Source organism: Ammospiza nelsoni, chromosome 3, assembly GCF_027579445.1.
Source record: "Ammospiza nelsoni isolate bAmmNel1 chromosome 3, bAmmNel1.pri, whole genome shotgun sequence".
Lineage (NCBI taxonomy): Eukaryota > Metazoa > Chordata > Aves > Passeriformes > Passerellidae > Ammospiza > Ammospiza nelsoni.
The window spans coordinates 47,007,532-47,034,874 of NC_080635.1; the positions used below are offsets into that span (position 1 = coordinate 47,007,532).

Consider the following 27,343-nt stretch of genomic DNA (forward strand, 5'->3'; position numbering starts at 1 on the left):
GAGAAAAATACTTCTGTTCTTGTTATGTGTAAATAACTGTGCCATGATCAGTAAAGAGACATCATTAGCTGTAGCTCCTAAACTGATTAAAGATCTTTGCACGATGTAGCTGCTGTGGAGTTGTTTGATTTTTCCTTTTCCTGATTATTTCCTATTGGGCAAGGAAACTGAGACACAGTGTAGTTCTTTAAGGTCAGAAAAGTCATCTGGTTTTAAAATAAGAAATAGGACCTAGCTGTGGAGTGTCTTATGTTTTGATCTATTTTTAAGATATATATTAGTACCTGTAGCACTGTGGAGTTTTCAAATTTCTGTGGTAGTGAAAGAAAGGAAAACATAGCTGGAAAGAGTCATCCATTTTAAGGACAGGTAATTTTTGGGATAATTTGGAAAGTGGGACAGTACCATTCTTTTCTTTTTAACTTTATACTCCTTTCACGAATTTCTTAATGCTTATTTTAAAAGATCAGTCTTTTTTTAATTTATAGAATATTAAAATCTGTATCTTCTTTTCAAATTCAGAGTTGAAATCTACGGTCCTAGAAACAGAGAAGCAAGAGGGTGGTGTTCAGCAGGCACAGGTAAGATTCTTACAGAAATGTTTCATTATTTTTTTAAAAGCGGGCAGGAAGCACTACTTCTTCTCAGATATTTTTGAAATAGTTTTGTGTACTAAATGTTCTGTATGAAAAAACTCCAAAGTGAGGGTATTTTTATATGGTCCACAGTGGATGCAGGTGTAAGGATTGAAGGTTCCTGCCTGCCTAAGGTGATTATTACAAAATGTTATCGTCTGCTCAAAACTAAGTTAACCCTATGATGGCATTAGTAAGGAATAGTTATAAAATATCTTATTATAGTAGCTAATCTATAAAAGTGCTTGTAAAAGATAGTGGCAGGGATTTTTTTCTGACTCTCTCCTCAAGCTTACAGCAGGGGTAGTATGTGAACAGGTTTAGAGGGCATGCTGAACTTAAAACGGAGATCATGTAAGGCTGGGACAATGGAGACAGTCTGGTCTGTCTTGTGAATAACACTATTCACTTGTTCTGGAAGTCGTTAGAAGGAAGGCTAAGTTCTGAAATCTTGGTTTGAAACAAGCAGCGACCAAAAACTCTTGGAATCTCTTCTCTTCCTCCTCTATTTCACAACTTGTTTCCCTTGTTTCCTTCTTTGTGTTTGTTTTGGTTTTCTTTTATGGGGTATTTTTTGTTTCTTTTGGTTTGCTGGGTGTTCTGTTGTGGGGTTTAAGGTTTTTTGGTAGTTTTTTTGGGTTTTGGTATTTGTTTTGGGGCTTTTTGTGTTATGACAGGACAATTCAAGCATCAGTGTATCAAGCAGCATTTGTGAAAATGGTCAGTAATTTGCTTTTCAGGGAAAAATAAGGAATGTGAAGTTAAATGCATACTATTGATCATTAGACATACAAATTTCATTTGGGCTTGATCACATATTTTGTAAGCCATGGGTGGGGAGAGCATGTGTACTAACTTTATGGCTTGCCTTGCCAAACAACTGTAAAGAATTCTGCTAGTTGGTTATCTAAATTCTTCTAACTTCATAGTATGGAACATTTTAAAACTGCAGCTCATTAATTAAAATAATATTACAAAATAATACTTCATTCTGGTATTTTAAGTTTAACCTAAAGTATATTTTTCTCATGATATTTTTATATTTCAGTCACCCAGGTTTCCCTAACAATGGTTTCGATTATTAGTTGTGGTAAAGCCGTTTTTCCCTATACTTCGAGGAAGTTATTGCATGAAAGGAATGGATTTACCCAGTCTCTTGTATTCATTGCAAGAAATGACCTATAAATATGGTTTTCTTATTGGAAATGTAATTAATTTAAATAGGTCTATGAATATGTACTTATTTTACCTATTAAAAAAATGGTATTTTGAGAATTCCGATGAGAATGAAGTTTAACCAGGAGCTCTTGAGCACTGCATGATCACTTGAATGGCATTTACTTGTGGCTGGGAGCTTTTCTTTATTTTTAGGACTAGCCTAGTATCTTGTCCAATCCCTGAATTCCATTTGCTAGTGTTTAGGAGATCCCCATCCCTCTTACTTTGTGGTGATGCCTTATGGCAGTAACATGAACTTCTTCCATTCTATGCTATTATTCATCAATGACCTGCAGGACTAACAGGATCAACTGACTTGCAGAAAGTGAAGTTTTTGCTGTATTATGTCATCATCATTCTGGTTCATTTTAAAAATCAGAGTCTACAGTTTTTTTCCTTTGAGGAACTGTATGTGGATAAAATGTTGTCATATGTTCAAATTATTTCTGTAGTGATTGAAGCAGTCAATCATATTCTTTCTATCTATCTATCTATCTATCTATCTATCATCTATCAGTATTTAACTACATCAATCTATAAAAACATCTAGAAAATAGCATGGCCATTATGTTTGTAGGTAAATCCTGTACTGCAATCAGATCATTCTTCATGTTATCTGTACATTTTTTAAGTGATGAACATGTTTCTATTAGAGATGTACCCTCTTGTGTGGTCTGCAGTTTTAATTTCTGAAAAAAGAAAGGGTTGGCTGAAGTTAGCCTAGTAGGTGATTTTTCTCTTTTCCTTTTCATACATAAATGAGAGAGCTCTAGTTTAAAATTTGAATTGATCAACTCAGTCTTTTTACAGACTCCACCCTCCTTTCTCTGGGAAAACACATTTCCCACATAGTACTAATATAATTGAAGATTATTGGCCAGAACAGAGTTGTAACATGATGTGCTGATAAATTATCTCAGTTATGATAAACATTTAACAAAAAGAATCAGAAGAACTTTAATTTACAGGCACAAGTAATACAGCCTGGATTGTATAATTTGTTGTCACTTGAAGGAGCTTCTTTATATGTATGCTCTCCTTTTCCTTATCTTTACAATATTATATATAATCTGAATATTTTATAGCATAATTTCTGGACATTTTTTTAAGAGTGTTTTTTTGAGTCCAAAATATCTATTTTTTCTAAATTACAGCTACAAAAACAAAGGACGTGGGGGTGTGCTTGCTTTTTATACAGGAATTGTTAGGCAGTGGAAAAGTAAGAAAAGTTGGCAGCCATTTCAAGTCCTGGTTTTGAAATGCCAAATAGCAACGATGTGTGCTTAGTCTTCCCACTACGAACAGAGAACGTTTTGTTAGCCTTAACTCCTTTAGTGAAAGAAGAAGAGAAAAATTGAGCGTTCTAATTTAGAAACTCTAGATTCAAACCTGATATTTAAATTTGACAGCTGTACTTTGTGCAAGAACCAATTTCGGTTCTGTTTGTACCCCTGATCTTCTGTACTATTCTCATACTTTTCTGTACATTTTAACTTACTTTTCAGAGTAGCTTGATTTTGTTTCCATGGTAGGTAAAAATAGATTCTTACCAAAAAGATGAAGAAAAAAAATCCTTTAATTGTAGGATGAGTTTATGTAAACTAGGCTTTGGTTAGTAGTGGGACATTACAGAGCCAGAAACCTAAAGTTGTTTGAAAGGCACTTTAAAAGAATTGCTTTATACACCATATTATAAAATTATAAAATTATTTTAAATTTCTATGTTGGATCTTTTGTGATGAGAGTCCATTCTGTGGACCACACAATTTTAAAAACAAAGCCCTTTTTAAATTTATTTAATTGTCAGCATCCAAATACAATGAATACTTCATGCCATTTCATGCCTGGTCCCTGTAATCCCACCTCAGGAGAGGAGGTTTTGCCCAACTGTTGCAGTCTATGGCAGTTTGGTTATAAAATAGTTTACACTGACTATTTAAACCCTATTTACATCAGAAAAGCTTGTCATCAAAAAATTCTTATGCTCATAATGTTTCTGTCTTAGTTTGGTTTGGTTCACCACATCTTACCAAACAAATAAATCCTCAACCAAAATGATATGCCCTTTTGGAATTCCAAGTACTTCCACTGGTACTGAAAGCCAGACAAAATTTTGGCAGTTCTGAGGTGCTCAAGATGGGTTTCTACTGCATGATCTATTGGCATACTTTCCAGCAATATCATAGGGAAACAAGTCTAATCTTAAAAAAATAAATTGTATCCCAGGTTTTGCCATCTTGAAGATACTTTCTGCTTTATAAAAATAGACTCATGGATGTATCTTTAGAATATGCCTAACACCCCAATTTACTGGTAAGTCCTCTCTCAGTAGGGACCTTTGTTCAGATGCTAGTTTTTGACTATGACTTATTGTAATTCCTTAGGGCAATAGCTTAGTGAGATTGGAAATGTTCCAATTTTGACACTTAGTAATACAAGAAAAAAGGTTCTGAAATCTTGTAAGATAAATACATAATCAGTCTGTTTAAAAAGTATAAAACATTGGTGGGACTGGAATTTACTTTTCATTATTATAAAATGTCACAACTAGAATTTGTCTCAGAAACATGCATGCTGCCCAAAACTCTCTCTTAAAGTAAGTTTCAGAGATTATTCTTTATAGGTGAAGGTAAGATAAAGAAGGTAGACAAAAGATTAGTCTCAAACAGTGAAATACAAAAAAGAATTTTTAAAAAGGTGAGATTTTATAAACCTGCCTTAGACTGTTAAGACACTTGTAGTCTGGTATAAAACCTGTGTTATTTTGGTATTACACAGTTTTTATCAGCACATATACTAACTATAAACAAGACTAGTGAACCACTGGCTTCAACAAAAACCTGAGGAAAATTGGGAACTCTTTGTTGCCTCGCAAACAGCTCTGTGGCTGTGGCATTTTTAACACTGCTTGATTCTGTGTGTTCTTTCTTGAGATATTTATTAAGAAAAAAAATGTGAAAAAGTGTTAGTCCCCTTCCATCCTTTTGCTTTTTGACAGGTTAATTTTTGTAAGGGGGAAGAGAAGGCTTGAGGAAGCAATGAGCAGTTAGTCTAAAACAATTATTTTCCTACAAAGATATGACTGCCGGACTTGTAGATTTCAGCAGGGAAAAATAAGTTACATACTTGGGTAAAAAAAGACCAACCAAAAATATGCATTAAATATTCAAAAGGATCTACTTATACAATTGTCTCATTGAGGAAATAAAGGATTATGACAGAAGTTTTTTTTTTTTATATTTCCTTATGAATCAACTGAATAGAATTGCATTTCTTCTTTTAAGAACTGTACCAATGTAAACTTTCTACAAAATCATGCCAGAATATCCAAATTTCAGAAAACAAAAAGTTTAAGAAATTCAGAGATATTTCTCTGGGGTTTTTTATCTTGCAAAATGTAAAGCCAGATTTGTAATGTGTGATGTGGAGGAACTTACATTCTAATTGTAAGTCCAATGTTAGAATTGGGGTAGCTTAGCTTTAAGCAGTTGGATTTCGGGAAGCAATGTAGGTAGATGGTGTTTTCTTGTTAGCATTCAAAGTAAATGATGTTTTATTGGAAACACACAGAAAGGAAAACAAAGTTTGCAGGAAATGAAATTATACAAACCTAGCAGGAGCCTTTACTGCCAGGGTCATAGGAACTGCTGAAATGCAGAATGTTTTGCTTAGGCAGCAAATGGGAATTTAACTTTGTGGAACTCAGAACAAGTTGAACATAAAACACTTGATTTGCATTATGTTCATGAAACATAATTTTTATGCAGAAGTTTCAAATTTTATTGATGGAATTCTTAGATTCTTAATGTTAGAAGTTACTTTTCAGTTCAAACATGCTGCCATTTTCAGGTTTATTTTTTGGTTTGTCTTCAGAAAGCCTTACAAGCACAAATAGATGTTTTATTTCCTAAAACTGCAGCAGGTAAATTAACTAAACTTTTTGAAATATGAAGTGATATTCTCTGAGTTGAGGCCTTAATACAGCTTAAACAGAGACTGACTGTTCCAGTCTGTGCTGCTTCCCACACGGCTAGTAGCCACTTTGCAATTAAATACTGTCATCTGATACTGGTGGGGTTTCTTTGGCCATGAAAGAAGGATGAGAAGACAAATAGAAATATCAGAAGAGAGGGAAGTACTTATTTAGACAGTCTGAAGGGCACCCTAAATTCTGCTTACTCAGCCACTAGATGGCAGTTAAGCATTTTTGAATGGATTGCGAGGCACTCGCAACTCACTCCCGGGCGGTCCTGCAGACACTCTACAGCGGGAATTTTTTGTCTCAGTCAAAGGAGTGGCTTGCTGCTAATTAATAACTTAGCCTTTAGAATGTACATACACTTGCCCTGTTTAATCAAACCAAGATTTAGCAATCTGAGCATCTCTCAAAGCAGATCCTCTACCTTCCCAACTCCTCAAAACACTAAATATTTAGAAAGCACTGCTCTGTCACTGTTGTTTTGGTTAGTTAGTTGGGTTTTTTTAAACCAGTGAAATGAAAACATTTGGTTTGGTCTACCAGCCTCATGGATGACTTCCTTTAAAGTGATAATTAAAAATTTATAAATGAATTAGTATCATTTAAGCAAATAGGTCAATATCCTGTTGAAGATAAAATTTGTTTCTTCAACCACAATCGTGAACCCATCTTCTATTTAGTTTTGATGAGGCAGAAGTTTAAAAAAAATAAAAGGGAAAAAATTGCATCGGACATAATTAATTGACAAAAACATGGAATATAAATCACAGACTACATATTTAAATGAAAAAACAGGAGTATAGAATGTCATGCCTGTGTGGTAGAAAAATGTAAGCAGTTAATTCTCAGAACAAATATTAGTGTTTTGTATTATATCCAGACTTCACAATACTTGGATTGACTTCTGTTATTTTGCTTGAAGGCAATGTTTGCCTTTTTAAAAGAAACAATACATTTTATTCTTTTCAGTGGAGTTACAATAACACATTTTTGCACTCTCCCTCCTAGTCGTGGTGAGACTAAAATTTTTTTTCTCTAATCTGTGTTCTTAATGTCAAGATGAAGTTTTACTTCTATGCTCATTTTAGTTTCAAAGATTCTTTATTCTCTTTTTCCACTTTTATTGAGACAGACATATATCATAGATCTGAAACACAGAAGAATCATAGCACAGTTCAGTGTTGAGTGGAACACTCAGCTAGGACACTCAATTAGGAGGTCATGATGTACAAACTCTTTTCCAGTAATGCCCTCCTCCAAGCAAGGTTAGCTTTCATGTTTGGTCTTTTTTCTCAGGACTTTGCCCATCTCTGAGCAAGGGTATGAGGTAATGGTAGTATGTATTTCCTGCTTTGCCTAGTCAGTGGGAAAATGGTAAGTCTTGCTCTGTTTCTGATGCATTGTTTTGATAACAGCTAAAAGAGATGAAAGTGTGTGCTGTAAAAACCTCTATTTCCTGTGAGTTACTCCTTTCAGGCATTGACTAAAATTCTTAAATTGTGGGTCAAGTTCTTGCAACTAATCTCATTTCACAGCTTCTTCATCACAGATTTTATGAGAATGTATATTAATAATAATATCAACAACAGTAATAGTAATAATGTAGATTTTACATCCTTGAATCATATGGGCATTCTTCTCTTTGTGTTTTGACTATGCTTTATACTTAGACAAAGATGGGGTTTTTTGTCATTTAAGGTACAAATTCTTGGATGTGCAGCACCAGTGTTAGGGTTTGGGCAATAATTGATGAGAGGAAAAGGAGAATGAGAGTAAAACTGAGAAAATAATTTATTTTAACAAGAATTGTTTGGCAATGCTTCAACTCCAATGCTTTAAATCCTCTCACTATAATGGGAGAGACTTTCCCTTTCTGAAAAGGGAGAACTATGGGATAGGGATTGCATAGAAATAATTATCACCTTTCTGTCTGTGTTTGATTCTAAGCATTAATGTATTTCTTCTCTTGCCTTTTACAGTGAGTCTCTCGTAAAATAATAGCAGAGCACTGTAACTTCCCTTAGGGAGCAGTGAATGCAAATGCATAGTAGCTTTATGCTTATTGAAAATTCTGTGTAAATTCTTTACTCTCTTCTTCTCTGACTTTTCACTGTTCTTACTCATGAAAATAGATAAATTTGAGGTAGTTCTTATGCCATCTATGAATTCCTGGTTAGAGCAAAACTTATGAGCTGTATTCATTAATTATTAAAATACAATTTTTTCCTAAATTGTCTAAACCATAAATCCTATTTCAGGTGAAAGTCCATAAACTCCTTTTATACCAAACTACGATTTGTATTGTAAGTTCCATTATTTACTTATGAAATTTCTCTCATCTTTTGCAGAGCAGTAAAAACAGAGATTTTGTTTGTTCAATGGTAACATCCTATACTTGGATTACGTAGAATATTTTTTGGTACTATACTATTTACATTTCAAGCTTTCTTAAAAAAGAATTCCACAAAAATTGAAGAGAACATATGAAGAAATTACATTAAATACAGGAAAGCAGTTTGAAAAAGTGTATGTGTGTAAGTCAGTGTGTATGTGTACATATCAGTATGTGAAAACATCTTGTAACATTCCTAGCAGGACATTTAATTTGGCAAGTGGATTTAAAGTACTTGAGAGACCTCCTCCACACAAAAGTGAGAACTCTTTCAAGTTCTTCTTATATTTCCCTTGGCATTAAATATCAGGTGCTACCTTTTAGTGGTGTAAATCCTGAGATTTTCTACAATATTCTCCATGTAGAAGGGAGATAAAAAATGCTTTTCTTAGTAAAAATAAGTATGCATTTAACTCAATAGTGCCCTAAATAATTTAAAAACAAACGAAAAATTACATACTGCCAAACCTAAATGAGAACTTAAAAGTAAGGCTGAGAATAATTTCTACTCTTTGGATACAAGGTAGAGTAACAGTTTATCTTCTACTTACATTTATATCAAAAGTTACTACATTTTCCATCTTAAGCTGGTACAAACAAAAGCAGTAAAATCACTTTTTTCCTGTTCTGTATTTTGAATACCTGTTTTTCTTCATATTTATTCTTTAGAGAGGAAGGCCGAAACTATTCATAAAAACTAACTTGCATATTCCAGAGTGTGCAATTGCTGTTTATGATTATTCAGTTTTTTCTAAATATACAAATTAGGGGTTTCTTAAATGTTCACTATGCCAGAAAGATTTTAGTTAACTTCTCTATACTTAAAGCTCATTTTTGATTACTTGATTTTGATTGCCTTTTTTTAAAGTTCTTTCACTCAAAATGATACGACTTTGTTTCTAATATAACTTTCACACTTTTAAAGAGTTAAAAAAGATGAGATACTTTCAGGCCCCTGCCTTCAGCATGTTTATGGATATATTTGTGGAGGCTCTCTTTCCATTTCTCCAAACCTTTTCTGTTGTGAGTAGTGGGCTTGTGCTTCAGGGTATCTACAAAGATTTATTGTTACTGTGGATATTTTTTGCTGCCTATTCCCTGTTGGAAGCTTAAGACAAAAGCAACATGTGAACCTCCCATTTTGTGGTCTGGCTGAACTCTGAGATGAAAAGGACAAGTACCGTGCAGAAGTATCATACTCTGGACAGTTGCTTATCAGAATGGGGCAAAGTTCATTGGAAAAATCTTCACCTTTCTTCATCTCCCCTACTAGAGCTTAAAAGGTGTTTTAGGCCCTTCAAATTTAAACTATTGATGTTCACATTTTGGCTCATAGAATCCATATTGTTATTTCTAGCATAAAAGCTTACAATTGATGTATATAAAGAGCATGAAAATAATAATAGAATTAGTTTTCACAGTGACTGCTTTCCAGATTGCTGGACAATTTCAAGTGGAATTGAAAACCAGGGAAAGGTCTGGTTTGAAAAATTCAACACCTTTCTCTAATGTGTCAAGGCAGTAATGTTCAAGGTATGCCAGATTTTATGTTTTAACAGAATGAGATGAATTGTTGCCTTGGCCCAGATACACAGGAAAACTACCAAACACTTTGGTATCATAGCTGAAATACTTTAGAAAAAACACAGGTGACAAAGAAAGGAAGCAATTAATCATGTGTTAGGCATTTCAGCAAGCAATTTAATATTGAGGAGAAAATAAATCCAGACAGTTTTTATCCTAACTTTTAAGGAAATCTGACTTTTAAGGTACCTCTTGCTTATAGGCTGCTGACATAAATGGCTAGGTTCTAGTTATCTTTTCATCTGCACTAACAGTCTCTTTGCAATCCACAGCACAATAAATCAAAGGCACCAGAAACAGGTTACATAATTTTATAATAAAATTATTAAAGTTCAGCTTTCTTTCAATATCCAGTCTCATTTACATGCTTGTTTTACACTGGATGAGTGATAGAACAGTTAAATGAATTTCTGAGCTAAATTAAGCTATGTGGATAGTAAACCCCTTTTGAAGTCATAATTATCTATGTATTGTTTCATGCCTCCCTAATAATGAAATTTCATCTAGGCCAGGACAGAAATGTTCAAAATTTGAGAGGAACATTTTGGTTGGTTTTTCAGCCTGGATAGTCAGGACATTGCTCATTGCACATGGAACATGCACAGCCTGTTTGAGAAGTGCTAGGGAGTCCTCTATAGCCATACACAGTATTTTTTTCTTGCTCACTCTTTCATACTCAAGCTACCATGATAAAAAGTGAGGGTTAAGCTTCCACAAGGGTTATTTGTGAAGGTTTAAAGTAATGCTATGTAATACTACAGTAATTAAACTTGACTCCTGTGCATCTCCTAGGGTGGTCAGTGGTTCTGTGAGATTTTATTTTACCTTGTCTTCAGTCTATGAAAATTCTTTTGAGATTTCTATCATAGTAAAACCTGGGGATAATCTAAGGTTATTTTCCAACTAAGTTAAGAGTTATTCCTTAAAAAGAGAAAACTCTTTCAATCTTTGATGTATCTCAAGTTGATTATTTATTTAAATGGGTAATGTAAAGAACTGAGATCTTATCCTCTGAAATATGCTTAGCTCAGGGATAAGGAATTCAAACTGTTCAGGAACAGAAACTTCAAGAATCTAAGCTCTTTGTTCCTCTGACTTCCAGCTTTCCAAGTCAGCATTTGCATCTTTCTTCAAAGGTATAGGTTCCCTGTTGACTCTGTGTTAGTTTATCTGAACTATTTGAATTTCAATAATTATTGATCTCTGCATGCAATGGTTTGGGGGGGTTTTGTCACGCATGACAAAACCACTGGGTTGATTAGACATGTCCCAGCTCTTTAGGACAGAAAGAGCTACCTAGTCCATTGCCAGCCTTGTGCAGGCTGGTGTAATCCATTTGTTGCAATATGTGGGAGTAGCTCACACTTACCAAATACGTTTTATGACTTCAGATAGGGCAATGCACAACACTGTTTTTGTTTCAGGGCTTGCTTGTTCATTGTTATACTGGGGAGCATCACTTTCTTGTGGTTGTAGGAAGAAAGATTGACCAATGTGAAAAAGCGTACCCCTCGTTGCTATATGTGCAATCTCAGAATAGTAAAAGCTTCACTTGAAAAGTTTTAATCAGGTAGTCTGAGGAAGAAACTAGTATCCAATACTAATTCTACTCCTTCAGCAATTCTCCCTGAGTCAAAAGTTGAGCCAACTTTTGACTCAATTTCTACTGCTGTAAAAATAAAATGCTGCAATGAGCCTTGAGATTAAGTGAAATGTGAAAATAATTAGATGGATGCTATTTTGTTTGAATGCAAATCAAGTCTCCACCAGTACTTCTCATTTGCCAATTACTGTAGCACTAAAAATGCCTGTTAAATGTTGTGTCTCCTTTTCTTAAGGTTGATCTGCAGTTGCAAGAAGTAGCTTTGAAAATGAGACAGCTTTAAAGAGAGAAACCTGAATAGAGGTCACATTTCTCTGACTGAATTAAATTCTTACTGTGGCTCTACTTGGTGCCATTCGGTGAGCGTGCGCGTTCAAAAATGTTTCACTTCGCGTAGAAAAAGCAGCATTTATTAACAAGCAGTTGGAAAGAGCATCCTTCCAAGTTCCTGTGCACTGCTAGTACCTCCAAGTGCTCCCAGGAACACTTACTAGAAGACCTGAGGGGCCTTATTTTGCCATCTTAATTTTGTTTAGCTATATGCTTCTATTTCCTGGGTGGGCTTGCAACTGGGTAGCAGCATAGACTGTGATTCATGAATTGTGATGCAGAGAAACTAAAAATTCAAGGTTTTTTTCAAAAAAAAAGAGAAATCAAAGCAAATATAATCCTATTATCTAAATATAAATTCTGTCCAGAGAGGAAATTTCATGACACTAGGTGACACAACTTGCTGAAAATTATCACGGAGCTGATGCAACTTTTTGACTTGTAATAGCATAAGGTATTAATTTCTAAAACCAAGATGTAATATGTCTTTTTTTTTTTTTTTCAAATATGACAAAATTACCAATAAGAACTGTCATTATATTTATTTTAAAAAAAGATACTTTATGGCTGTTCTTAAAGCATGTAAGTGAATGAAAGCTGAGATAGGAAGTTATAGACAAGTACAGACACATATGTATGTCTATATATAGATAGACCAGGGCTAACTTTCACAGATGAGGGGTTTTTTTCTGCCTGGAAATTTAGTTATGAAAGGGTCTATAGGTTTCAGTCACTCATCTGACAAACTAGGTTGTCAGCTCTGTAGAAGGAGGTAGCTGCACTCTGATCTTTTACATGTTTGAAGATCCTGGACATGTTCCGTCTATATAGATCAGCTTTATGCTGGACATCTGAAATGCACATGTGGAAATGCACATGTGGAAAACATGGAAAACAGGATTGGAATGAATTCTATGTAATGTACATGTGCAGATCCAAGTGTACAACCTTTAGCCAGCAAAGCAAATATTTCCAGATCCGTGTACAAACAATCGCATCAGTGCAACCCAAAGAGATCAGTCCCAGATTGAGCATCCAACTCATTGCACATGGAACATGTACAGCCTGTGTGAGAAATGCTGGGCATTGTTCTATAGCCACACACCTCTGAAATGTTTTTCCTGCTCACTCTTTCATACTCAAGCCACCAGGATAAAGCAAGGGTTAAGCTTCCACCTTTCTTTCTTTCTTTACAGAAAGAAGACAGTTCCACAGTACCTGGGTCCTGGGTAAGAACTCTAGGCAAGACAGAGTTTCCTCATATCTCTTTTAAAACCCATAGGTTTCTGCTGTGGAATTGTCCCCTGGATTGAAAATGAAGCTTCTTTTCATTATGTGTGTGTGGGTTTTTTAATCTCAGTCTTCTGGTCCTTGTCAACAGCTTTTGACCATCTTTTACATGTATGAAAAATTGAGTATTCTCCTGCTTATTCTCTAAGAAAATAGTAGAATTTTTTTTCCTGATTGGGTTTACATAGTTTTTACTTCCTTCTTGTTTGATAAGCCCTTTCAAATCTAGAGGTCAACTTTAAAATAGGACAAAGTCAAAAATCCAATTAAACTACTCTGAGGGCATCTTAAAAGTCTAAATGAAAAATATGTCTGTCTAAAATAATTACTGAAACACATAAATACTGGGGCTGTGTTTTGTTTTGCTTTTGGTTTCCTTGTTTTTTTAGACCAAACAAATTCAAGTACATCATATCCTCTGGATAAATATCTCTTCATTCACATCAAAGCCTTGTTTGTTCATACTAATGCTGTTTCCATGAAAACTGGATATGTTGGTGATTGTTAGGTAGAACATGATAGGAAATCACCCGCTTGTTTGAAATTCTCTATCTCAAGGATATCAGAAATGCTGCTTCTTAGGGCATGGTTAAACAGCCCCTTTAATTCATCGGGACATGTTAATTTCTTGCCTGAACTGATAACTCATCTCACTGCGTTGCTCATTTTTAAAAATCTTTCTAAAATAGTTCTGCTCCTGAAAGAAACTTCTTAATCTGCAGGGTAAATTGTCTTGTAGGAGAGTGGATTCTAGTTTTTTCCTGCAGCTAACATAGAATTACAGTATTCAAGAATTACTTCTTTTTCTTGTTAGAAGTTGAATCTAATCTACCAAGTAGAAGAGTTTTTAAAACAGTAAACTGTTCTGAGATCAGCCATTTTTAAGGCAGATCTCTTCAGAGCCATTGAATATTGTGCCTAATCCTGTTGGCTGCAGTTTGTTTATGGCAGAAATGAATTTACTCTATCTCCTATAAAACCCTTGTGGAGTGTTCTTAGAGTATAAAATGGGAGCTTAGGAGAATTACAGTCTGGGGAAACTGGATTTGATCTCAGCTGAAAACTGGTGTGTGGCCTTAATAATCCTGGCAGCACATTTCCTTTGATAGTGCTGCCTTTTGAAGAACTGATAGGCCTTATTGTATTTGCAGGTGACTGGTAGGGGGATAAGAGCAGATGAAACAAAGGGATAAACAATATTGTATTGCTCCTTTATTAAGAAATTCTCCAATAAAACTGTTGTTGCTATGAAGCATTGAGTTTTTAAAGGAAACTGGATGGACTGAAGTATCATGAGTAATTTGTAATGGGAATGTCTTTCTCAGCCTTTTTTCCTTATTACACTGTTAGTTATTATGTCTGTCTTAATTCCTTCACTATTCATTTTTTCATGTTCCTTTCTCTGTTTTACGTTTTTGTCAACCTGTGGCAGGGAGACCTAATTGTAATACCCAGCCTTTCCAGAAAGTTCAAACAGTCTAAGAAATTGTAAATTTTTTGATAAGGGTACTTAAAAATCAAGCAATTTTTGGTATAAATGCTGTTGCTGTTTTACTTCTGGGATTGCTTTAGAACAACTAGAAATTCTAAGATAAATAAGAAATTGAAATTTTATATCTGAAAACTGATTCTGTGCAGAAACATTTTTTAAGTATTATTGAACATTAAGTTTTATTAACATTCCCCAGCTGGAAGTTATAACTTTCTTTTCCAGAAAAAAAAATATTTTTAATACTTTCCTGTGTCAAAAGATGAGAAAAACGTTTCTCTGAAACAAATCAAGGCAATTGGTATATCAAGTACTGTATGTTTATTTGTAGGTTTCTTTACAAAACCTATAATTTGAATATTTGAAATATTTCCTATTAAGCAAGCCTATGGTCTCATCCGAGATGCATAAGGTTTGGTAAAAAGAAATAAAAAGGCACTTAAGTTTTGCTGTAACCACTTGTGAAACCTCTTGCATGACCAACTAAATGCTTGAAGTGCTGGCTAATATTTTTAATTGAAAGAGAAAACAAAATTACTAAAAGTACATGTAAGTTTATGCAGCTAGAAAATAATTGATTTTTAGAATACTTTTTGTTGTAAGGTCAAGTCTATCTCCTGTTCATCAATCCTGAATAAGCACAAATGGCTATTTTTGGACAAGATTTCTTCTATTAGCTGGTTTGGATGAAAGCACATATCTATTATCTTTAGTACAGTTTGTCACAGGTATCTCTTTAAAATTGTAGGAATAAATGTACCTTTAAGGTTAATGGTTCCTCTACTCAGTCTACAGCAAGCAGGATCAGATGCTTTAGAGAAAGAGAGGAAAAAATATGAAACCTGTTAAATACAGAATGATCATTCCAGGCAGGAATCTTTCCTATCACAGTCTGTCTCTTGGCAGAGGTGTTATCAATTTGAGGTAGAATGAAAGTTCTCCCTTAGTTTTTTCTTGCTTCTTTTTTTTCCTAGTCATGCTGGCTGGAGAAAAGTATACTTTTTCAGCTCTGAGATTTAGCTGTTTTCCAAAAGATAGCATTTGTGGTGTTCTGATCTGTGTTGTATCATTAAGGTGCATACTGAAATGCAGCAGTCAATACTATGCTGAGTCTGCTACTCATGGTGATCCCTTTAAAGAATCACTGAACATTTTTTTCAATTAACAGAATTCAAATAATGCTGAGCCCTCCCACCACCATGTCTTCATATCCACGTGCAGGCAAATGCTTGTGGTACTTGTGCTCAGTGGTTGGTTGTTTTCTCAGCCAGGGTATTTGCAGGGAGGGAGGGGCTGCTACTCATTTTTGCTTTTGACAAGTGTAATCACAGTCTAAAATATCCTTGTACTGACAAAGGTATTGTCATAAATAAGTAAGTAATTTTCCTTAACTGTCTTCTTCCACTTAAAATGTAGTTAGCCGAAATGATTCCACACTTTTTCAAGCCTTGACATAAATAGCTTATTTTTGAACCTCTGGAATAAGAGTATTCTTGATCTAATATTCTTGATCTAACTTTAATTTTTATATGATGATGAATGTTATCCTTGTTTGAGTTTATTATTTGTTTTCTTTGAAAGGATGCTTTTGAGGTGAAATCTGAGGAGCGTGCCAGTGTCATCCGACAACTTGAGCAAACTATTGAGGATCTGAGGACAAAAATTGCAGAACTAGAGAAACAATTTCCTGCTGCAGAGGTACAGACTGCTGGGAGGGAGCAGGAAAATGAGCACGCACACACAGACTCTGGGGAACTCAGCAGTGTGACTCTTCAAAGGAATGAAGAGGAGACCGCACCCAGGACTGTGTCACAGGCGAGATCTGTACAAACGTCACCCACAGAGGATTATTTAACACATACAATGCCTTCAGCCAGTGCACTGCCACAGCCACCCCCACCACCGCACTTAGAAGGGGGCAAAAGTGAAGGGCCTACTCAGAACTTGCCAGCTCTAGAACTACAGCCCACATTTTGTTCTGAAATCTCCTTAATTCTGTCGCCGAAGTTAATCTCAGTGCCATTGGATGCAAGCCAATCAGTACAGAGTATACCGCAGTCACCTCTTCCAGGACCCAAAGTTGATTTGTCCCTTGCGTTTGAAGGAGCGACTGAAATGACAGTTTCCCATCAGCCTCTAAGTACTGTAGATGTAACTTGTAGTGAACATCCCCCTTCCTTGCCCCCAGAGCCAACATGTAGCATTCCCCCATCACTGCCAGCGACCGAACAGGCTGCCCCCCTGTCTGGAGCACATGGCCATTCCTTTGTTACTCCCATGTCTGCGGCAGGATTACCACTGCCACCACCTCTACCTGGCTCAGGACTCCCTTCTTCTGCTGTTTCAGCAGTGACAGACCTGGACCACTCTTTCCCAGGTGCCACAATGTCACCTCTCCCTCCTCCTCCACATTTGCCAAGTGGAGAGATACCAATGCTGCCTCCAGCTCCTCTCCTTCCATGCCCTGGATTCCCTCCACCACCTCCACCACCACCTTTGCCTGGAGCAGGAGTCCCATCTCCTCTGCCTGGTTGGGGTATCCCACCTCCCCCTCCACCACCACCACCTTTACCTGGAGCTAGTGTCCCTCCTCCACCTCCTCCGCTGCCCGGTCTGGGATTGCCACCCCCAGCACCACCGCTCCCTGGAGCAGGATTGCCACCACCTCCCCCACCTCTGCCTGGAGGAGGCATTCCACCTCCTCCTCCTCCACCACCTCTGCCTGGTGCAGCTGTACCTCCTCCTCCACCTCTTCCAGGATCAGCTGTACCACCTCCTCCACCTCCTCTGCCTGGTGTAGCTGTACCTCCTCCTCCACCTCTTCCAGGATCAGCTGTACCACCTCCTCCACCTCCTCTGCCTGGTGTAGCTGTGCCCCCTCCACCTCCTCTGCCTGGTGTAGCTGTGCCCCCTCCACCTCCTCTGCCTGGTGTAGCTGTGCCCCCTCCACCTCCTCTGCCTGGTGTAGCTGTGCCTCCTCCACCACCTCTGCCTGGAGCTGGTGTCCCTCCACCACCCCCTCCTTTGCCTGGGTTGGGGATGCCTCCTCCGGCCCCACCACCTTTGCCTGGAAGTGCACCACCCCTTCCAGCAGCAGTCCAGGGCAGCAGCTACCCAGCAGTCCCCCAGGGCTGTGGTTTTCTTCCTCCTCCATTACCATCTGGTTTATTTGCAATGGGGATGAATCAGGAGAAAGGGAGCAGGAAACATGTAATAGAGCCTTCTCGGCCAATGAAGCCTCTTTACTGGACAAGAATTCAGCTCCACAGTAAAAGGTAAGTCATAGAGTAATATAGTCATAGAGTGGTGGTTCTGCTTTATGGCTGTCTCAATGGTATTGTTTATCATTAGCAAAAGTCTTTCCTGCTAGGAAGGCCTTTGGGAGAACATGGATGCAAGCAGGGTATAGGGTGCCCATTTTCTTTGAAGCGCACAAAAGTTTTCTGCACATGGAAGCTCTTTGATGGTAGCGTTTTCAGTGTCCTTTGGGGCTACATATCACATGCGGATAAGAGATCCGAGGGTGATGGTGTGCCACCAAGTGTTCTGTGTAATGTTTTTGAAAATGTCAAATTATTTGTGACTTCCCCTCAAATTTCAAGGTAGCATTGGTCTCTCTCTGGAGCAGTTTGCAAGTTTTGGTAGCGTCTTCCTTCTAGATGGATCTATGCTGAACATGTTCTATCCTTCTCTTCCCTTTCTTCAGTGACCTTGAAATACTGTTTTTTTCTGCACCTTGCACACTCAACAGACTCAGATAGAATCTGCAACTTATTTGCATAAAGCGATTCTGATAGCTTTGATATGACTTGGTTTCAGTTGTTGATGTTTTTGGGGGGGTTTTGTAAAAGATCATTGCTGGTCGTGAAAAAAGTTTCCTTGTAACTATTTTTCTTATATCTCTGACTAGTAATTATAAAACCCATCTGCTGTTATTTAATGATGAATTTATTCTTTCTTCTGAAGTTCTTGCCACTGTTGCACAGGTGGCCAGTAAATAACTGTCTATTTCTACTTCTCTTCCTGTCCATGTCTGTACATTTTATAGCCTATATACAGCCTATTTTTATTCCTAGGCATGTAGAGGGGATGAATATAAGTAAGCCTGACAGTATCACACATGAAAAAAGAAAACCCAGAAGTATGAGGAAGAATCAACAGTAGTTTTTATCAAAATGCTGCTAGTAGAATTTAGGCAACAACTTATAAATTGCTGCTATTTTATTTTTTTTAATTCCTCCATTTATGACCTTATTTAGTTTGACATTGCCCTACATAGGTCTTTTGCTTAACTTTAGAGATTCTAGTGCTTCACTTGTGTGGGAAAAAATTGAAGAGCCTTCCATAGATTATCATGAGTTTGAAGAACTGTTTTCTAAAACAGCTGTTAAAGAGAGGAAGAAACCCATTTCGGACACCATTACAAAAACAAAGACTAAACAAGTGAGTATTCATTTAATTTAAGATCTTTTCTAGGCTGTTTTTTACATAAAGACAGATTTTTGCATGCAGCTGAGATGAATTAAGACTGGTGTGGAATTGTTACCATTTATAAATACACATTATAGAAAATTAAGAGAAGGAGAGAATGTAGGATGTATTTCAAAGCTGTATGTATTAAAGGCTGAAGATTTCTTTTTTCATAAATTACTTTTCAAGTATGTATTTTCTTAAAAATATCTTTGCTTTATCCACTTTAACAAAAATAATACTAAAATAATTTGGTGCATAGATGATGCTTTGAAATTGACTGCAGATGTGCAAGGAGTAGTATATATATTATTCTGATTAATTTTATACATTAAATAATGACTTGCATATGAAGTGCCATGACTTCAGAGAAAAATTATGCTTCAGAGTCTAATTCCTAGTGTTACACCAATCAGAATGGTTTTAGGATTGTGTTGTGTTTATGCGTATAAAGAATATGAAGTTTATATAGACAATAAATGACCAGCACAGCTGGGAAAAATCCAACATTAATCAAACTGGTTTCTTGAGACAGATTGGTGTTCAATATAATAAAAATAGGAAGAACACTTTAAAATGTAGAAGTTTAAACCTCAGAGTAAAAGAATTTAATCTGAATGTTTACATGACTATTTGGCTGTAATCTTCTTGGTGTTTGTGTAAAAATCAAATTGTGGTGGTATGCTAAGTAATTTTCAATTAAACTTTCAGGTCAGAGAGGGGGATGGTCTTATGTGGGTTCCTAAAAAGTCATTAAGGTTCTTGTTTTATCTTGGTTTCATGTTCTTGTACTCAGCTCAAAGCTAGGCAGATCTTTCCATCATCTTTTGACAAGCTGGTTAGTGCGGTACAAGACTTTATTCCAACATGGATACAAAGTGGGTCTCTTTAAAATCTCTATATCTGAATGTGACCTATTAGTTCTCCACCTCTTGGTTCTGGAGATCTTGCCCCCATAGACACATTTTGGTCAGGCGCTTTACTGTGCTGACAACTCGCAGCAGGCAAAAGAGCTGGTAATGAAGGTAGGATGATTATCCCCAAGGTGTTGGGATGGATGCATGGATGGATGGAAAGGACAGTGCAAACACACGTACCACTCTGCTGCACTAGGCTGTACTAACTGGGATGGGATGAAATGAAAGATTCCATTGCTATCTTGCTGTTCTGCAGTAAATGTCCAAAGTGCAAGACCTTTGCTCCTCTTTCCATCTTCTAGATAAAGCCGGTTTTTAATGGTTATGCTTAGCTTAATTACTGTCATAGCTGTTTAAGTTAAAAAAGGAATGCAAAAGTGATGCTGTGTGTCCCTGAAAATTTCAGATTTGGTGATGAAATCTCCCAACAGAGTGGAAATCATGGCTGTTTACTTCTGTAACATACAAAGAGCTTAAAGACAGACAGTAATTATGAATAAACATTAGATGTGGATTTTAATACTAAATATTTCTCTTTTTTTGCAATGCCATAAATTTAGATCTGTTGTCAGTAAGTTAAAAAAAATGTAGTGAAAGCTAAATTAAAATGACTGATTGTTCTTAACTTCTTTGACGAGAACAGGTTTTTTTCTGACAGAAATTTCTAAACAGAAGTTTAAGGCAATCAAGTAGTTGCTGTCACCTAGGACAAACATTCATGTGAGTCACCTTAATTCACAGAAGATAATTCTGTTTCTCTTCCTCTGATAATCAAACACATGTACTGCTCTCAAAAATAGAAAGAAATTGCCTAATAGAGAAGTCTGACTTGTTGAATTGGAGTATCTGGGGAGAAAAGATTGACTAAACAGATAAACAGGCTTTCATTAGAACTATGGTTAGAGCTATCATTTATTGCAGATGTCAAAGTTAAATACTCATGTGTGAGAATCCAGTTAGGGCTTTTCACAGTGTTGCCATAAGACAATTGAAATAGAACAGCTTCACAAATATATTCCACGTAGACCCTCTCAGCAATTTGGAATGCAGGACATTACTTTAGAATTCTCTTAATCAATAGTAAATTCTCTTTAGAATTCTCTTAATCAAGTAAACACTTGGATAATGAAGTCTAACCATGTTTAGGAGAAGAAACAGTTACTTGGGGAAAGCAAGGCTGTAATTCCACAAGTGTGTTTTTTACAGGGAGCACCAAGTGCTGTTTAAGTGCTTACTGACTCACATGGCTTCTATGATAGTTATGGGTGCTGTAAAGGTCTTACAAATGGTGTTTCTGTAGTGATTTTTACAGGGACATGTTATGCAAAGCAGATGTGTTTTGTCACCTGTTGAACTATGAAGAAGCACTGTACAGAAGAGAACCAGGACTCTCACTCTGCTGCTTTCCCAAAAAGCTCTTGTCTGGCAATTGTTTTTGCTCCTTGTGTTGATGTGCAGGGTCTGCTGAGTAAATGTATTGCTTAGATGGATTGGATGTAAAGCACTGGCTACACTGGAAATAGTAGTGAAAATGAAAAAATGTACAGATAACTTTCAAATGTATAGAGTATTTGGTACTCTGTATAAACATATGATTTTAATAGAACTGTTTTTATTGCACGCTGAAATAAAAATGTATTTTTGCACATGGCAGGAGGGGGAATTCTAGCTAATCTGCAGAAAGATTTGATAGTTTTGGGATGTTTTAGTGGGTGAAAGATTAATGGTTTTGAAGTACATTGCTGTTCTGCACATAGGGCTTTCATTCTCTAAGCCAGAGAGTGTGTGCAAACATGCATATGTTTGTTGTGTATGCATATAGATATGAATTATAGAATAATTTCTGAATAGTGAGTACTTTTTAAGTGGTAAAATTATTCTTATTGCTCTGGGTTGATTGGGGTTCTTTGTTAATGAATGAGTCAATTTCACCCTACCCAACTATAGATTGTAATTTTTTTCTCAGCATGATCATCTGTAAGTAATACAATATAAATCTATAAAGCTTTAAAAAAATCAATATTATACCTAGCATTGAATGAAGGCTTCACTAAAATCCATTCCAGAACTTTAAAGAAAGAGAAAGAGAAAGAATGGAATGTTATTATTTATTTGTGAATGCAGCTGATTTTGTTCTTACCACCTCTTATTTGGTGCTAGGGTCAAACTGTGATTTATTTTGCTCTGTTAATGCATATATATCAAATTCTCAGCTGCTGTAAATGTGTGCAGGCTCACTCAACAGGAATGCCTACTAAATCTTCAAAGAAAGTCCTTTATAGGCTATATTGTAGGTGGGGCTGCCATTACTACCTATTAAAGTGGTCTGACTTTCATTAGAAGTCCTTGTTATAACATTACCAAAATTTAGGTCTTTAGACTGCAAGTTTTGTTGGGTTGGGTTTTTTCCCCCAGTTTGTGTCTCCTTCATTTTGCCAGTGTTGAGAAATGTTTTGCTCATGTCCTCATAATTTCCTAGACCTGAATTGTGGATAAATTTAATTATATGTATATTTTTTGCTGTATAAAGGGTGTCTTGAATTTTGACACTCAACAGGTTATAGGTCTGTTCCTGTTGCTTAAGAGGAACTTGAGGTATAATCCTGAAGATTTTTCTCTGACTTTTTACTGGTAGTTTGGAAAACAGGAGCCAAGAAGAGGGAGGCAAAGAAAGATTAATAAAAGTAACTGGGGAAGGAGTGACTAACTGAGGAGATCTGACAGCTGAAAATATAGATCATATTAACTGTGATTCTGTGTCACCTCTTATTCTGTCTAAAGGCATTTCACTCAAATTTTTAGTGAGACTGGGGTGATTTTGATCTGGGTGATCCTTTAAACCAAACTGTCAATCTCATCAAACCTGTGATGTTTGATCCAAGCAGGGGAGTGAAACCCACTCTTGTGTCTTGTTCAGCTATTCCATGTAGTTACAATACAAGTTTGGATTATGTGGCTGGGTAGTCTTTTTCATAGAACCTTTTCCATAGCTCATGTCATCTGCGTGAAATGAGCACAGTCCATAATGATTACTTATTAAATTAAGCTCTTACTTGTGTCAGAAATTGCTGCATAGAAGTTGTTGCAGCACTTAAATCACAAGTAATTAGTAAAGGAGGAAGAAAATGGTCTTATGATTCAGGCTCATGAAAATGCTCTCATGATAATTCTCATATTAATTCTCAGTATTAAGAATATACTTGCATGGCAAACATTGGCCAGAATATATTGAACGAGTTTGGTGGAAAAGTGGTATATAATCAGAAAACCTTGATATCAGTCAGCATAATAAGGCTATAGAATGGACTGAGTTGACTTGCATAGGTTACTTCCTTCCCTAGCTTTTGAAAAGTCATTTTAGAAACATTACTGGTAACCCTCTAACTGTACTTTTGGAAAATATTATTGAAGTAACTGTGATGAATTTTTGATTCACGGACCATGTGCTTATAATCTATCATGTAAATGAAAAAAGTGTTAAAGATTTTCTCATGTGGAAAGTCCACTATGAAGCTATTGACATTAATATTTTAAACACTGTTTCCATCCCAGAATATAAATAGTATGTTGCTAAAATTTCATTTGGTTTCAAAAGCCTTAGGTCCATAAAAGATGTACCAATGAAACTGTTTATATTATGATTTCAGGATATTTGAATTTTAAGTTGGACACAAGAAAGAGAAGACTTCTGGAAATAAAATACCACTCCAGTCCTCAGAGTTAGACTGTGGTTCTTGTTTTTTAGTAAGGGACATTTTACTATTTCTCAGACTCCTGTTGAGGAACACAATGCTTATCAAACTTAACTAATTTCTAAATGAATTAAAGCACTCTAAGTATTTTTCTAACCTAATGTCAAAAATTATGAGTATTAACTGGCGTAACAATCTCTTAGTGAAAGATTACTCCTACAGTAATAGTTTTATGACGTTAATTTCAAATAGTGCTATTTTAGTGCTAAAACTGCACAAAAGGACATTAATTGTTTCTCATCCAGATTGGTAAAAGCTTTATTTATGAAATAACACAACAGGGTAATAGCGAAAATGTACGAAAAGTAAGTATTATGTTTCATTGCTACCCTAAAGCATAAAGTTTCAGATATGGCTGTTTGACTTTACCAATTTGCATAACATGTCAACAATTTACATCTAAAATTATACGAGAAAGAGAAAGATATAGATTATGAAATTCTTCAGTGGGTAAAGAAACTAGCTCGTTTCCAGAGGGGATTTTCCATTTTGGTTAGGATGGGAGACAGAGAGATGCTGAAAATTAGGCTTTGTGTCTGATGGTCTGTGAGTTCAGTTGAATCAGTATCTGCCATCAGCATGGATATATTGTTAGACAGCTGGGACTGGGTGTTGGTTTTTGGGGGGTTAGGGGTATTTTGTAGATATTAAGGAAAAATTTTGATCTCCTATTACACCAAAGTGACCACACTACTTGAAGTATTCCATTTCCACTCTCACAGTTGCCATTACTAGCCAGAAGTTACCTCTGAATTACCTTCAAAATAAGGCAAACAAAGGGTTAACTAAAACCCACAACACACAAAAGTCCCCTGCCTGTAAGAGTATTCTGTTATAACTATAAGAAAGATATACATGGGAAAGATATGATGGGGTCCACTTTTGTGATTGTCCATTTTACACTTGGAATACACTTGAATTTACAGAAAAGGCTTGTCATGGAGCCCAGTGAGAAGGTGACTATTACTGCCTCAATCCTGTCTCTTAACATTTGATTTGGAACTTTGTTTCTGCCTCTTCCCTGCCACTTGTATGAGCAATGGATCTTTGTAAAGTGGGTTTTCCTGGATGTGACTTTGTGTAATGTACAGCAGTTCCTCTTAACCAGTGAGAACTTCAGGATAATTTTTCTAAATGCTCAAAATCAGAAATAGAAAGCAAGAATCATTGAAAAATTCCATGCATTAACTAAATATTATTCTGGGGAAAAGGAATCCTCATATTTTTTGCTTCGGGGTTCTCATCAAACATGTGTCTTGCATTACCTTTCACTAAATATCTCTTTGACTGTTTTTGCTTGTGTTAAACAATCAGGAACAAATTTGGCATGTAGTTTGTTAATGCTCAACAATGAGGACCACTCAAGAATTAGAAAGTTTGTCCTAGACTTCAGGCTGCAGATAATATCTCTAGCTTCCTTTTTATTTATTTTTTTAAAATTTGTTTAAAGCAGAGTTCCCGAATCCAGACTAAAAAGGAGCTGTGTATTGTGTCTGAGACTTTAGATCTTGCAGAGATTGGATTTATCGAACTTTTGTTGTTCTGCCTTTAAATGGCGTCACTTGTCTGTAGCCTGTAGGCCCAGACTATGCAGCTGATTTATTTTATTGTTTTACTTTTAAATGTGGGAATTGCTTTAGGCATTTATGCTAATATTCATATTTTCTGAATTAGTGTTGTATTGTTATATCCATTCTATTGGAGGAAACTCTAGTATTCATGCAATTGACTGAAATGGGAATGAACAGCATAATAGAGATTAGTTGACAAAAGTTGACATAAACCCTACATTTTGAATAAAACCAGGGAAATTTGGTAGCTGCTATGTGAAACTGCTTCATCTATTGCTGTTCTGCATCCATTCACTTGAAAGTCATGCTCTTTGTCACCCTTTTGATATCCTCATGGTTCAGAATTTTGGCAGCAAAGATAACTTACTCTTCATGTGGACAGTGGTTTTTTTGTTTTGTTTTGCTTCTAATCACTGTCAAGACGTGGCACTCAGCAACTAATTATTCTCCTGTCTATTGCCTCACTTTCAGAAAAAGCATCTTTTTTTCCTGCTTTTTTAAGCCAGGACTTGAAAGGATCTACTAGGTCACTAAGTCTGGTCCTGCCCCCTGGACAGGAATCCTGTTCTAGTCTGCATGGCAACAACATAGTTAATTTATTTGCTTCTTTTTTCTCTAGTGTTGATTTGCTGGTTGTATTTGTAAGCCTGATCTTAGTAGCTCTCTGAGTTTTAGAACTCTGATGGAAGATAGAAACTCTGATTTCACAATTTGAAGAAAATATAATAGTACGTGGGAGAAGAATTAGATGTGGGAGATTCCCAAGATCAGACTCCAACTCATCCGTGTTCTTTGGGCCTCCAAGAGAGAACAGTATAGTTCTGCTTCCTTTGGAAAGGTCAAGTTGGTTCTAGGTAGGTTCACACCTGAATGCAGTTGTAATATTTTTTTTGTGGAAGACCACCTCGCAAAGCTATTTTACTCTCAATTTTCCTCTTTTATTTTGTTTTACTCCTCGATAACATAGTATCCTACATCAGTTCCATTTCTACTCCATTTTTGCAGAATCTGAGGGATAGTAAACATACAAGCTTACTTCTGATGAGCTCTTGCCACTTTATGTGACTACTGTTGTTTTCTGATAGCACTTTTGTGATTACTTTGCATTTGATTTTTAATTCACTTTATTTGTCTGCTTTGGGATAGTTTTCTAGTTCAAAATAAAGGCAGCAAAGGATTCCCACTATATGCAGGCACCAGCAAGTTAGTTATGCTATCAATACAAGATGTTTTGGACTTGAGCAATAATGACAGGAGCTGAAATCAACAGTTCCCCACACATCATCTTTACCAAATTCAGTTTCTTCAATGTATTTGGAATACACAACTTTAGGGTGAAGTTTTTGAACTTTTTTTGCGTAACCTACTGTATTGTTTCTTTTGTTTTTCTGCCTTTCAAGGAAGTATGGTTTGGTAGCAACATCATTTGAAGAGATTCTGTTGTTTTTTAAATTTTGTATACACTTTTTTTTTTTTTGATTGAATTGAAAATACTTGTTTGGTTCTTATTACAGATTGCAACTTAATTGTTGGAAAGATTTGATCTACACATTGCTACCCAAGATCTACTTTATTTTGTAATCCTTTTGTAGCTGCAAAGAAATAAATCTATAACAGTTTCTCTTTACAAGAAGAAAATCTCTTAGTGACCTGGATTTATCTCTATTCCAGGCTTGAATGAAATGTTTGTTCCATTAAAAAAAAATATTCAGAGTGATGATTCCCTATTAGAAGACTGTTGCAGGTTATCCTAATTTTATCTTTATGAATGACATTAATTTTATTTTTGAAATCCAAATAAACCTGACTATCATATCCTAGTTTTAAATTCCAGATAGTATATTAAATGGATTTAAAAGTTAAATAGGAATCTCTTGCTAATTTTTGACAGGTGATGTGAGTAGCCATACCTTGAATTTAGATCTTTAACCTTGTGAACATCAGTTATGATATACTTGTTTTCCAATGTTAAAATTTTCGGTTAATGAGCAGTACTTTTTGCTGTTGAGATATCCCACCCCAAAAGGGAAGGGAACACACAAGTGTGCAGATGCTCACGGTCAACAAGGAATGACAAAGGCCAGAAGGTCTGTAAAAGCTTACAGAGTTTTAT

The 27,343-nt window shown here is 36.0% G+C and overlaps 1 protein-coding gene across 1 annotated transcript in view; it reads left to right on the plus strand.

The window, feature by feature from the left end:
• The window catches only part of FMN2 (formin 2), a 154,360-nt gene that overhangs the window by 36,560 nt on the left and 90,457 nt on the right, over positions 1–27,343 (plus strand). The window contains exons 5-7 of the mRNA XM_059469064.1: positions 523–581; positions 16,102–17,795; positions 18,819–18,963. Coding sequence (XP_059325047.1) covers positions 523–581; positions 16,102–17,795; positions 18,819–18,963 — 1,898 coding nt within the window. The remainder of the gene's footprint in view (positions 1–522; positions 582–16,101; positions 17,796–18,818; positions 18,964–27,343) is intronic.